The 13,045-nt window shown below is 41.1% G+C and overlaps 1 protein-coding gene across 2 annotated transcripts in view; it reads left to right on the top strand.

The window, feature by feature from the left end:
* Positions 1–10,256: 10,256 nt before the first annotated feature.
* The window catches only part of BMPR2 (bone morphogenetic protein receptor type 2), a 222,080-nt gene continuing 219,291 nt past the window's right edge, over positions 10,257–13,045 (top strand). The window contains exon 1 of one of the 2 annotated variants that reach the window (XM_027873575.1): positions 10,257–10,841. In XM_027873575.1, the coding sequence (XP_027729376.1) occupies positions 10,766–10,841 (76 nt within the window). In that variant the 5' untranslated portion in view covers positions 10,257–10,765. The remainder of the gene's footprint in view (positions 10,842–13,045) is intronic. The other variant, XM_027873574.1, reaches the window with a different exon arrangement.

Genomic DNA, 13,045 nt, shown 5'->3' with positions numbered 1-13,045 from the left:
TGTGACTGTGAGCAAGTTTCTTAACATTTCTGAGCCTCTGTTTCCTCATCTGTAACCAATGATAACTGTATCTTACAGAGCTCTTAAGAGGTCCAAATAAGATAATGTATGCAAAGTACTTTGCAAACTTTGAAACATTTTAGGTTTTAATAATAATTATTAAATAAACTTCCATAGCCATGAGGGAAATGCCTTTAGAGGGATATGGAAAAAGATAACTATGTCCCATGTTGAAAACTTGGTTAACAGAATGCATCTGCGTATTGCAAAATTATTCCAGGAATATTCTCCACTAAGTGCATTTTCTCCAAGGTGCTTATTTTTTAGTGCATGGGAACAATCCATAATAATTTTTAGGTAAAAATTCATAATACTCTTAGTTCCATCATTTATCCTGTGCTTTTAAATGTAGGTAGTCTATTTCTAGATAGTAAGAAATGTACACACATAAACAAAATGATTAATGTGAAAACCACATTACTGGAAAACAATTCTATGGGAGGAATGAGTCAGCAAGCAGAAGGCATTCATTGCTCTGAAGCAAAAAAGATATTAAAAAAAATATTAAAGATGACTGTGATACTGAAAGACTTTTGCTATATAGAAGAAGCATTATGCCTGAGATAAGCAGCTCATCAAAGGTCTTGCTTTTCTAACAGAACAGACTTTTAGAAAACTAATTTCTAGCTCTGAGGAGCTGCAGAAAACTATATGGGGAGGAGACAATGTGCAGGTACTGAAAGTCTGAAAGAAGAGAAAAAGAAATAATGAAGTTTTATGTTTGTTCAGTTATTTCAGTTGTGTCTGTCCAACATCCAACTCTTTGTAAAGCGGTTTGCTTGGCAAAGATATTGGAGTGGTTTTCCATTTCCTTTTCCAGCTCATTTTACAGATGAGGAAACTGAGGCCGACAGGGTTAAGTGATTTGCCCAGCTAGTAAGTGCTAAGATCAGATTTGAACTCATAAAGATGAGTCTTCCTGATTTCATGTCCAGTTCTCTATCCACTGTACCACTTAGCTGCAGTTTTATGTAATGGGGATTAATAGCAAACTCTCGTAGCTAGAACATACCCTATTGAGTGCTGAGTCTATGCCCTAGCCATTTCTGGGGAAATGTCCTCAGCTCTTTAAAAGTGTGTGTGTGTGTGTGTGTGTGTGTGTGTGTGTGTGTGTGTGTGTGTTTGTGTGTGTGTTCTTTTTAGAACACATCTGAGACTAATGATGGAGAAAAGTGTTGGCCTGAATTTTTGGTTATCTTTTACATAAACACATGTCTCATATACATGTATATACATAATTATATGCATACATACGTAGATGTATATATTCGAAAGACTAAACAAATTGATCTTTTATTGCTTCTTTTTTTTTTAAGTGAAAATAATATAGTACTGTGAACAGGTTATGCCTGCTGTCCAAAGGCTAGTCTAGCTAAGTACAGAGCAGCTCATAGCTAGCAGGTAGGCCACTAAGTGATGAATTATTTGGACAAGGTGACTCATGACACATAAAAGAAAACAGAATAGCCCCCAGTTCTCTTTGACTGCTTCTACTCCCACAGAGATGGAGGTGTAACAGGAGGAAAGGAGATTGAGGGCATAGAATTACATAGTTTTTAGACTAACTTCTTGAAAATGTTAATTTAAATATTGGTATTATGATTATATAGTCCTTGTCCAAGGACCAAACTACTGTTAAACTAAAATCAGAACTGAACCACATCTATGCATGTGTTCTCTCTATAAATGAAAACAATCAATAAACATTGATTAAGTATCCAGCACTGTGGATACAAAGAAAGGTAAAAGATACCCTCTTCTCTAGGAGCTCATATTCTAATGGTGGCTCTAAATCTAGGTAAACAGCAGGATCTTTTCCAGACAAGCTATTGTCTTGCCATACCTTCTCAATTTTGTGCTTGTGAAGTTCATGTTTTGAACCTAAGACTTTACATCTATTTTTATTAAATTTCATCTTATTTGACTCAGTCTAACATTTTAGTGTAGCAAGGTCCTTTTGAAGCTTGTCTCTGACACCCTGTTAGAAAATGTTAAAGTCAGGCAATAAACATTTGTCAAGTGGTTACTACATGCAAGGCACTGTGCTAAGTACGGGGAATGCCAAGAAAGGCAAAAAACAAGCATCTGCTTTCAAGGAGCTCACAGTCTGATAGGGGAGACCACAAGAAAACAACTAGGTACACACAAGATATATACTGGATAAATTGGAGCTATTCAATGGAGAAAAGACACCAGCATTAAGGTAGATCAGGAAAGGCTTCTTGTAGAAGATGAGATTTTAGCTGGGACTTGAAGAAAGCCAGGGAATCCAGGAGGCAAAGAACAGTCAGTGAAAATACCCAGAGACTGGATATTGAGTCTTGTTCGAGGGATGGGCAAAGAAGCCAGTGTCATTGGATTGCAGAATACATGGCCAGGGTAGGGAGGAAGTAAAGTCGTAAGAAGACTGGAAAAGTAGGAAGGGGCCAGGTTTTTTTTTTTTTTAATGTTTTTAAATAATGTGACATTTGGTCTTGATCGTGCCTAAATCTATTTCACTGGAAAGGCTCAAAACACTTAAAAAAAAAAACCCTTAAACTTAACTCAGTTACCTTCAGGGGAGTCCCTGTACCTAAGCAGAACACATTCTCTTTAATACTAATATGGGGGTATGCAAAACAGCAAATAGGTGATTAGGGAGAGTGAACGAGTGGTAAAACTGGTTCCTAGATTCCTGTTGCTCTAAGAAGAAGATATATGATCATCCTCCCCCACACTCAAGTCTTAATTCCAGTTTAGTAAAGCATCTCCTGGGATAACATCCAAAGGTGTTAGTAATGTTAATAATAGAGTCAATTCTTGATTATCCTGTAAGTAATGTGGAGCCATAGTGTGGCTAAATCCAATAATAATTTTCATTTGACTTTGAAGAGGTTTCTGTACTTACATTTAAATATGGGTGTCTCTCATGTTCTCACAGTTCAAAATATTTAAAATAAAATCATGATCCCATAGGAATAGGTTATGTTGACTTTCAGAGTAATACAGAGGGAGTGGTCTAAAGCAAAGCTGGGGCTGCAATCCTCACATAAAACAATGTTGGTTCATTATCTTCTTAGGTCAAGACAGCAATGAGTTTGCCGGCTGATACCCTCTTCTATGCAGGGATATTTATTTTTACTTCAAAGGCCTTATCTTTCAGTTTCTGCTGGCTGGAGAAAAGAAAGACATTGTTTGTATCAGCAAAGTGGTTAACCAAGCATAGGAAATGATGATGCCAATAATTTGAAAGCAAGGTTTGGATAATCAAGAATTTGGATAATTAAGACAATAATGAGGTTGAATGAAAAGAGAGCATGTACTTAGGCATATAAATTCTGGACAGTCAGGAGACATATTTTTCTATTATTTTGTGATGAGTAGGTATTGCTATGGATAGACCACCTGGGTCTAGAGTTAAGAAGATCTCAGTTCATAATCCTGCTTCATCTTTTTACTATATGTGTGACCCTGGGTAAGCCACTTAACCTTTCTTTTTTTAAATGCAATTTGTTTATTTTAATATAACTTCCAAATATTTTGTCTTACGTATACACAATGGACCAAGAGTTCTAGACAAAATTTGATTTAATTCACTTCTTTGGCAGCTAGGTTGGAGCAGTGGATAGAATGCCAGCTCTGGAGTCAGGAGGACCTGAGTTCAAATTTAGCCTCACTTCCTAGCTATGTAACTCTGAGATACTTAGTGGCTTAACCCTATTTGCCTCAGTTTCCTCATTAGTAAAATGAGCTGGAGAAGGAAATGGAAAACCACTCCAGTATCTTTGCCAAGAAAACTCCAAACAGGGTCACAAGGAGTTGGAGATGACTGAACAACAAATTCACTTCTTTACCTTTTGAATTTGGATTCAACTCGGTTCCTGTTAATTCAGAGCTGTAACATCAGATAACTTCAGTCAGCTACTTTTCAATAATGGCCTCTTGAGTATGGTTAAATGTCAAAGTCAGCTTATCAAACATCTCAGAGGCATTTATGCTAGAATTATCCATTGTTGTCATTTTTGCACTTTGCATACTGGTATGTTTACCAGACTATATTCTTGATAGTTTTGCAATACATCAGCATCAATGTCATTGTAGATTCTTACACTTCTCAGCATTTTCTGTGGTATTCAGAGAAAAGATGGATTTTTCTTTCATCTTAGAATTATAGACCTGAATTGATGAAAGGTAATAGATCCTGCATCAAACTCATATCCATATTTAGCAGTCCTAGGACAATGACCAGAGCATCTCTAAGAGGAGGGATGTTCTTCCCTACTTCCTTAAAGGTCACTAAGAAGTGGTAAGGCCTTTTTTATAAAGAGCAAAAGATCTAAGTCCGTACTCATGGGCAGGTTTTAGCTTTTTTACGTTGGGCATACTTTGCAGCTGCCAACATTTTTGTAGATTTATCAATTGTCTGGATGCTTTTCAGTTGTCTGCTCATCTCTTTTAGAGTTGCCATATTTCTGACTTGGAACCATTGTGACTAAGGAGCCCAGATGGAGTCATGGGTATAGCAGCTTGAGAGAAAATAGTGGTACCGACCTTGCTGAAGGTCAGGTCACTTAAACTTTCTCATCCTCAGTCTCATCACCCATAAAATAATTATAATAAAACCTACTTCACTGGAGTATTTGAGGATTAAATGAAATAATGTATGTGAAGTGCTTGATAACTTTACAATGCTATTACTATAAATGCCACCATCATCATCACCGCAACCACCATTAACTATTTATGTGTACTTGGATCACTTTCCTCCTCTGTTTCACTCTTCCCGAATCCCAGTAAGGAGGGGATCATATTTAACGACTTTTCCATAGGCAAAAGTTACTTTAGGCAAAACTGAAAGTCAAAGTTTGTCTTCTGAACCTTCTCTTCTTTCTTCTCCTCTCTGAGGCAAAACTACCTTCTAAACCCATCTGTATTTAATTGGGCAGGAATCAGGGTTTGGGGGGAAAAAAGCCTTCAGTAGTAGAATTTCAGGCAACAGGAGATTTTGCAGGTCTTTCTAGAGTTGCTCAAATTACATTGTGTATGAATATTGTTCATTGAGATACACTAATATTTGTGATGACATTGGGCTTAGCAGAAGATGGATGTTATGCAAGCACAAATATTAGTTAAAAACTCAGATCCCCACTAATTTGCAATAACTTGATCATAGAACAGATGGAAATTTACTTTTTTTTGTTTTTACAGTCTACAAAAAATCAGTTTCCTAAGCAAGAGCTAAATTATCTTCCAGCTCTAAAAATTCTATTATATTTCAAGGTGGTATTTGTTCTCTTAAGTAGGCTACACATTCCATTTGCTTTGTTAGACTAGTTGTTATTTTAACTGTAGTGTAGCAACATACTGCATTTATTTAAAACAATCAACAAACATTTGTATATTATATAATTGTTTCATTTCCTCTTCTGTAGAATAAAGGGGTTGGATTACTTGATTTTTAAAAGAATAACATTTAAATTTTTTTCAATTACATGTGAAAACAATTTTTAACCTTTGTTTTTTAAAACTTTGAGTTCCAAATTCACAGCACCTGGCAAATAGTAGGCTTTTAATAGATGTTTATTGAACGACTGACTGACTGATACTTCAAGGAGATACTCATTCAGATATAGGTTGAACTTGATGACTTTTGAGGTCCCTTCTAGCTCTCAGATTCTGTGAAACCTGAGAACAGATAATGAATATTGTTTAATTCATTATGACAGTCTAGAAAAAAGACAGATAAACCAACAAATGATAATTTGCAAAGAGCTGTTTGCAGTGACGTGCTGGAGACAAGGAAAGCTTAGGGTTAAATTTTCAGTGTAAGCATTTACACCTCAGAAATCAGCAAAAGTTACAAATGTTGACTTCATTTATTGTTTTGTTGATTGCCTAGGCTTAAGAAAATGGTGGATAAAATGTTAATAATGCAGATTAAATTTAAAAGTATGCCCCATACATTCCCCCCCCCCCCCAAGAGCCAGCTGTTAGACATTTCCCAGCACACTACTGGTTGTATGGGAATAGTCCAAAGTAGGACATTGTCTTTAGGTTTCATGATGACATGGTATTAGAGTATAAAGGTGTGAGGAATAAGTGGTGGGGTAACCTGCAGCTCTTCTGGGTCCCTGTCCCTGCACACCCTGTCAGAAGGTCCATAGACTCCAGACTCACAGTTCTTTTCATTTGGACCTCTTCTTTGTTATCCTATGGTAAGGCTGGTCTTAGACTGGGTTCAGCATAATTGATATAATAAACTATCTTCAATGTGGTCCAACGCACATTTTTAGTTACCAGCAACAAGTGATCATACATTGACTTGCCTAATAATTATGACTGCTCAGCTAGTGGTTGCATACTATATTTGTGTCCAGGGTCTGTTTCATTTTTGCCTTTGTACTACCCCCTACCCCCAGCAAGGTGTAAGACGTGTCGGAGGTACTTAATAAAGGCTTGCTGAATAAGTCACTTTCATGTGACACTACCATTGACAAAACATTTTTTTCTCACAACTTCTGTGAGTTAGATGGTGTGAGTATCTCTTCCTTCTACATTCTGGGAAGCTAAGTCTCAGACAGATTAAGTGATTTGTCCACAATCATAAGGCTAGTTAACAGGGGAACCAGGGCTTGAATACAGGTCTCCTAATTCCATTCAGAAGCTCTTTCTATGTGTATATTTTTTCTTGTGTGGAAGGCTGTCTACAGCCTATCTCTTCTGGTACTTTAGATGCCACACATGGCTGTGATTTTCTTAGGGAAAATGCCGTACAAATAAACAAAAGTTGAATGTTGATTGCAACATATAATTTATGGAGTAGTCTGTTTTAATTTTTTCATTTTAAATAGTCAATTTTTGGAAGAAAAAAAGTACAATGCCAATTAATAAACTGCAGAACTGTCACAAAACCCCAATTTTTTTAAGTTCTACATTTGCATTTTTTCAAGTAAATAAGAAAATGAGTTTGCTTTGTTTTTTTGGGTTTTTTTGCAGGACTAAATTCCGTCCTCATCTATAGAGTACATTCCCATCAGATCTGTACAAATATTTTAGACTTCTGTGTGGGTCAAATGTTTCTTTGGCAGAAAATGACTTGGCAGTTTTCCCTGAATCGCCTTTTGACTACTTCAACCTTGAGCTTCATTTGGAACTGGCAGAACTTCACTGAAAAATAAGTATTGACCCTGACAAGCAGAGCTGTCTGATGATGTTAAGCCTCTAAAGTAGTCCATGGGCCATCCATAAGCTTTTCCTTTCGTCCCTATTCTAGTGACTTGGGTGGAAGATCCCTCTTAAATTTCCCATCTCATGGGGCTACTACTACTTTACACGTACCTCCTTTTATACACAAGTAATAACAGTAATTACGGTACTAATGTTTGGATAAAGGGCATTTGGTTCTATAAAGGAAGACTTCTAGTAAAGAAGACACCACACTACAAAAATGTCTGGGAATCCAGGTAGAGCTGGCATTTCCTTTACCTTGCATCACTGCAGTAATTTAATATGATGCCAATTTTACCAGGAGCTACAATGATTTGAATAAAATAATTTTTATGTAAAAAAGATGTTCAGATAAGGGAAAGCTATGGATTAAAAGCGGAGGGCTGGTGGGTCATTAAAAAGTGCCTATGTACAGTATGTTTTTGAAACTCCTCGAGGCTCAAAGGAAGGACCTGCAAAACCTGCCTCGGGAATAACTCCAACGCTTCAGGGGAGAAGAGAAGGCTAGACAGGGGGAACGCCTCCTCCTTTGCCCTCCTACGCAGGCTTTTCTCCCGCAGGCGAAGTGCCAGCTTCAGACTTCTTCCGAACATGGCGAGGCTGAGCGCGCGCGTCACCGGGCTCCGAGCCCCTCCTCTTCCCTGAAACAGACCCCCACCCCCACCCGCGTCTGCGTCTGCCGCAGCGGGGTGTTTGGGCTCCTGGTTGGAGGAGGGAAGAAACATCCTCCCTTAATCCTTGCTGCTTGGGTACAAGCAAATGGAAAAAATGGGACCATCTAAATGAGACTTTTGCTCTTCTCCAGACTTGAGGCAGCTCATGCAAAAGGCATGATTTAAAAAAAAGAATAAATGCATTAAAAAATAGCAACCTGTTCATTGTCTATGTTTTAAGTCCTTCTCCCTCCATCCCCCTCCAGTGGATTGTAAAGCAACCATAGTAAAAAATAGCCAGCACTTTAAAGTTTGCCAAGTGCTTTACAAATATCTCTTGTGGTCCTCACCACAACTTCAGTAGGGAGGTAATATTATTACCATCAAATCAGAAGTCTCTGAGGTCGTATTTTGAACTCAGGTCTTTTTGATAAAGAAGTTGGGAAAGTCGCTTTTGGAAAATGAAGAGGGGAAGATGATCTCTGGAGTGAGAGGACTTAGGTTTAAATACCACCTCTGATACTTAATGCCTTTGTGACAAAGGCTCCCTCCAGCAAGGAGAGAGGTAAAGTGACTTCTAGCTTTGTGGTTTGGGGATAACCTGAGCTAGACCCTTAAATACAGTACAAAGCTTTCTTCAGCATCTCAAGGGGTTGGTTGTGAGGACGGAGCTTTGGAAGCCAGTTACTAAACGAGGTCTCTAGTAGCTACCAGGAAGGGTTTGGAAGATGGAAAGAATACTTGGGGGAGAGTATTTTGGGGGTTGGGGGGACAATAAGGCGAGACAAATACACATTTGCTTTTGTTCTGCTGAGTTTGCTCGCTTTTGTTTGAATCAGGAAAGGATACACGCAGGGAGACCAAGCGCTGGGGTTCCCATGGAGAATCGAGTCCAGCTCGTGCTTTGCGGTAATTCATTCTCTGTCTGTCTCAGTCTCTCTCTGTTTCTGACTGTCTCTCTCTTTTTTTTGTACCTGGGACTACAACTCCCAGGTAGGCAACTTTTCTCCCCGAGAACCAATAAACTAAGACGACCCGCCTAGAGTAGACTTCTATGAGCCAATCGTCGAGGAGAGAGGCGGAGACTTTGGGGGTGGGGAGGTTGGGGGGATTAAAATCACTGCTCCCAGAAGTTCATGGAGCTCTTACGAGAAAATGTTATCGTGCTTTTCCCCTTTCTTTCCCTTCCCGATAGACACACACTCATACACACACCAAACTAAACATGCAACAAGCTCATGTGTATAAAGGGTGTGTGTATGCGCGTGTGTGCTGCCAGTTTTGATCCCGGTCCCCATCCCCCGCCCAAGTTCCCGGCTTTAGACTAGTGAAACCCACCGGAAAGGCGAGGGTTCACTGACTCCCTGCTCAGAGCTGGAGGGAGGGGCGGGGCTAGGTGGGGCTGGCGATGCCGCGCAGCCGCAGTGGGGCTTCTCCGTAGCCGCCGCCACCACCCGGGCTCAACCGCAGGCTGGAGACAGACTGGGCCGAGAAGAGACAGAGACTGAGGAGGAGGAGGAAGAGGAGGAGGAGGAGGAGGAGGAGGAGGAGGGGGCGGGGCGACGCCCGGTGACCGGAGCGCCGCAGACTGGCAGCTGCAGCGTCTCCCCCCTTTGTGTCTGGTCTGCTCTGGTCGGAGGCTCGCGAGCTGCTCTCCCCCGCCTCCCACCCCGCCTTAGCCGGGGTGCGGCGTGTCTAGTGCCCCCTCCCCCTCCCCGGGCCCCTCCATCCTCGCGCCGCCGACCCCTCCCCCCACGAGCCCCGCGGAGAGCGAGCGTCGAGGAGCCGCAGCCCTAGCCGCAGCGGCGGGAGAGCCGAGCGAGGAGGAGCGGGGCGCGACCTGGCGGCGGCGGCGGCGGCGGCGGCGGCGGCCCCGGTTTCCTGGAGGGGGAGGCTGAGGAACTATTGACGGGAGGAGGAGGAGGCGACGACGAGACCCGGACGGCGGGGGAATGGACCTCGGAGCGGCTCGCGGAGCCGCGGCCCCGCGACTTCGAGCGTAAAAGGAGGCGGGCCAAGGAGAAGCAGAGGCCGGGGGGACTGCCAGCCTTCCCTGGGGGACCCCGTCCGGCCTGCCCTCCTCCCTCGGCCCATGGAATTCGGACGCGCCGAGGGCTTGCTGGTTTCGGTTCGGCGGCCGGGCGGATCATGGGGGGAGGCACCTTTGCGCATCTCATCCGCCTTGAAATTGAAGTGATTTGAAGCGAAACTTACTTAGGAGGGACCTGCCCCCCACCCAGCGAGCCCGGCCTCTTCCCTAGCCCCCCACCACGCACCAGGAGCGGGAGCCGCGCGCGATGCGGCCTGGAGCCCCGGGCTTGACGCCACCGCCCCCGCCGGCATCGCCCCTTCCTCTGGCAGGGAAGTTGTAGGGGGCAACGCTTTAGGGGTTTCCACATCTTCTCTCCGTCCTCCTCGGAATAACCTCCACTCGCACCTGCTCCCTGGCTATGTTTCCTTCCAAACCGGGCTCTTTTTTCGATATTGTGAAACTACGTGGGAAATCGTGGTGATTTCACAGACTCCCCCTGCCCCCCACCCCTCTCCGCATCTCTGTCCGGAGAATGCAGCCTGTTTGGAGGGCAGAGCCACGCCGTCCCCCTCGCATGAACCACGTCCGAGGAGGAGAGAAATGAAGGGAATTTTCTGCCGTGGAGTCCAATCTCTGCAGACGGGTTCTTTAAGCATCTGCCATTTGTCCTTTCAAACTGCATTGTGAGAATTCCAAGCAGGAACATCAAGATAACTCAAAACGGAAAAAGGAGGGGGGGAAATTCCTCCTGCCGGTGTCTCTCCCTTTCTCTCCTATTTTCTTGACCCTCTTTGGCTCCTTGGCTTGCCCAGGTATGACTGCCTCTCTGCAAAGCCTCGGGCCCGTGCTGCTGCTCTCCTGGACCGTGTTGCTGATCAGCACTGCGGCTGGTGAGTAGCCACTGGGTGCTATTGACTAGCCATCTATTTCAACTCTGGGGTAGGGGAGAAAAGGGGCAGGGCTGGCATTTAACTGAGCGTGTGATCGAGGAAAAAGCAGAATGTCTGCTGTCCCAGTTAAGGCGCCGATACCGATCTAATAACTATTTCGGGGAGAAAAACTATAATAATTGCATACGTTTTTCCATTCAGTCAACTGGAATTTAATAACTTAACATATTTGTGTTATTTAGAAATTTCTCCTGATTTCTTTTACCTCCAACTAGGAAAAAAGCGTAGTGGGTGTGGTATCATGACATTTTTAGCTGTGAGGTAATGCGAGAATTAAAAATAATGTTTTAATCACCACTGAACTGTGTGTGCTATTATGAGATCTTTGGGAATAGAGCTTTCAGTTTTCAAAGAAGCACATTTATGTTTAAAGCTTGGCATTTTTATTACAGTCTATTCACGACTATTAATTTTTGAATGTGGAACTTTTTTTGGGGGGGTGTTATTGTTGGCTCCAGATTACTCTTATTATTTTCGTATGTTACTGAATGGCTAGATTAAATGATGATTAGCAGATCTGTGATACAGTTTAAGTATTGTAATGCTGTTAATTGCTGGTCTTTTTGGACAGACATGTCAAGGATTAATTCTCTGAAGCTGGTAAACTAGTCACCTACATTTTCCTATATTTTTAAGGGTTCCTTACTGTTGAGCAGAGACATTTTTTGACCACTCTTCACTTTCCAGTCATTGGGACAACTTTAAGAGCATGGGACTTGTGAGACTTGAAGTGTTACTGTAGTTTATGGGTTATAGTAGCCACCCCTCCTTTTTAGACATTTTATTCCTCCAGTTTGTGGAAATCTTTCAGTGTCTTACTGATTGCTTGGAGGACAAAATATAAAACTGTCTTATGTAATCACTGTTACTCATCTTCAGTATCCAACCATGCTTAAAATATTGTCTCCTTTAAGAATAGCAAACAAATTACTAATATAACAATAAGGAAAATTTGACAACGTTTCCATATGTATAATAACATTGTCTGAGCTTCTTGATAAGCACAGGATTTGCTTCCTTGTTTTCCATTTTTAAAAAAGGGCTTGCTTTGAGAAAGATTGCTGGTTAACAGCACACATTAGAATGACTCTTGTGCCTTGGGATATTTTGATGTTACCTTTTACTTTTCGGATAAATATGTTTATAATATCAAAAATAACTTGAAATTTTCAGTTGAAAAAGATGTGAAAACTCAGTATTCAGTGTAATAGATTATTCTGGCTCCTTATTTATCTGTTTTAGGGAACAAATGACTTATTTTAAATTTCTTTGTGAATATGTTAGATAGTGGAATATTCTTCATATGTAACATTTTAATCTACATATTGAAACTGCATATGTTAAATGCAAAATTTTTAAAAAGTAAATTACAGTGATATTCCAAGAAGATGCAGTGGGAAACAGACATCAAACATCTCATAGTTACAGCTTTCAACATTTTTATGTCAACATTTTTGTTGCTCCTGAGGCTATATTGGAATGTAATATTATTAAAATTTAATAACAGGTAGTATTTATATAGCATTTTACTTTTTGCAAAGTGCTTTACCTTTACCTCATTTGATTTCCTTTATATACTATTTCAGTTGATCCCTATAACAACCCTAGGAGATAGGCACTATTATTATCCCGATTTTACAGATGAAGAAACTAAGCCTCAGAAAGGTTAAGTGACTTGACCAGGATCACACAATTAACAAGTAACTAGTACTAGTAAGTTAGGATTTGAATTCAGGTCCTCCTGACTCCAGGTCCAGGGTCCTATCCACCAAGGTAGGCTGCCTCTCCAATGAAGTAATTTGTGATATGACCTCCATGGGAGTAGAATAAAACCATGGACTTAAACATTATTTTCTATCTTCTGATAATAAAACAGTTCTTAGAATTGTGGCCTAAAAAGAGTTTGGGCTTTTTTTTTGTTGTTGTTGTTGTTTAAACCATAGCTTGTGGTAGGCATAATGAATTATAAAGTTTGAGTATTTTAATTCACAAAAACCCCCATCATTTTTAATTATTTCTCTTTAACTAGTGTAGCATTTCCCAATCTTTTCACCATTAGGATTTCTTTTTAGCGTCAGAATATTTCATGAATTTCCAACACACACACACACACACACACACACACACACACACACACACACACA

Source organism: Vombatus ursinus, unplaced genomic scaffold (assembly GCF_900497805.2).
Source record: "Vombatus ursinus unplaced genomic scaffold, bare-nosed wombat genome assembly UNPS02014802.1, whole genome shotgun sequence".
Classification (NCBI taxonomy): Eukaryota; Metazoa; Chordata; class Mammalia; order Diprotodontia; family Vombatidae; genus Vombatus; species Vombatus ursinus.
The sequence above is the reverse complement of the archived record's forward strand: the minus strand, read 5'-3'. Positions and strand labels throughout refer to the sequence as shown.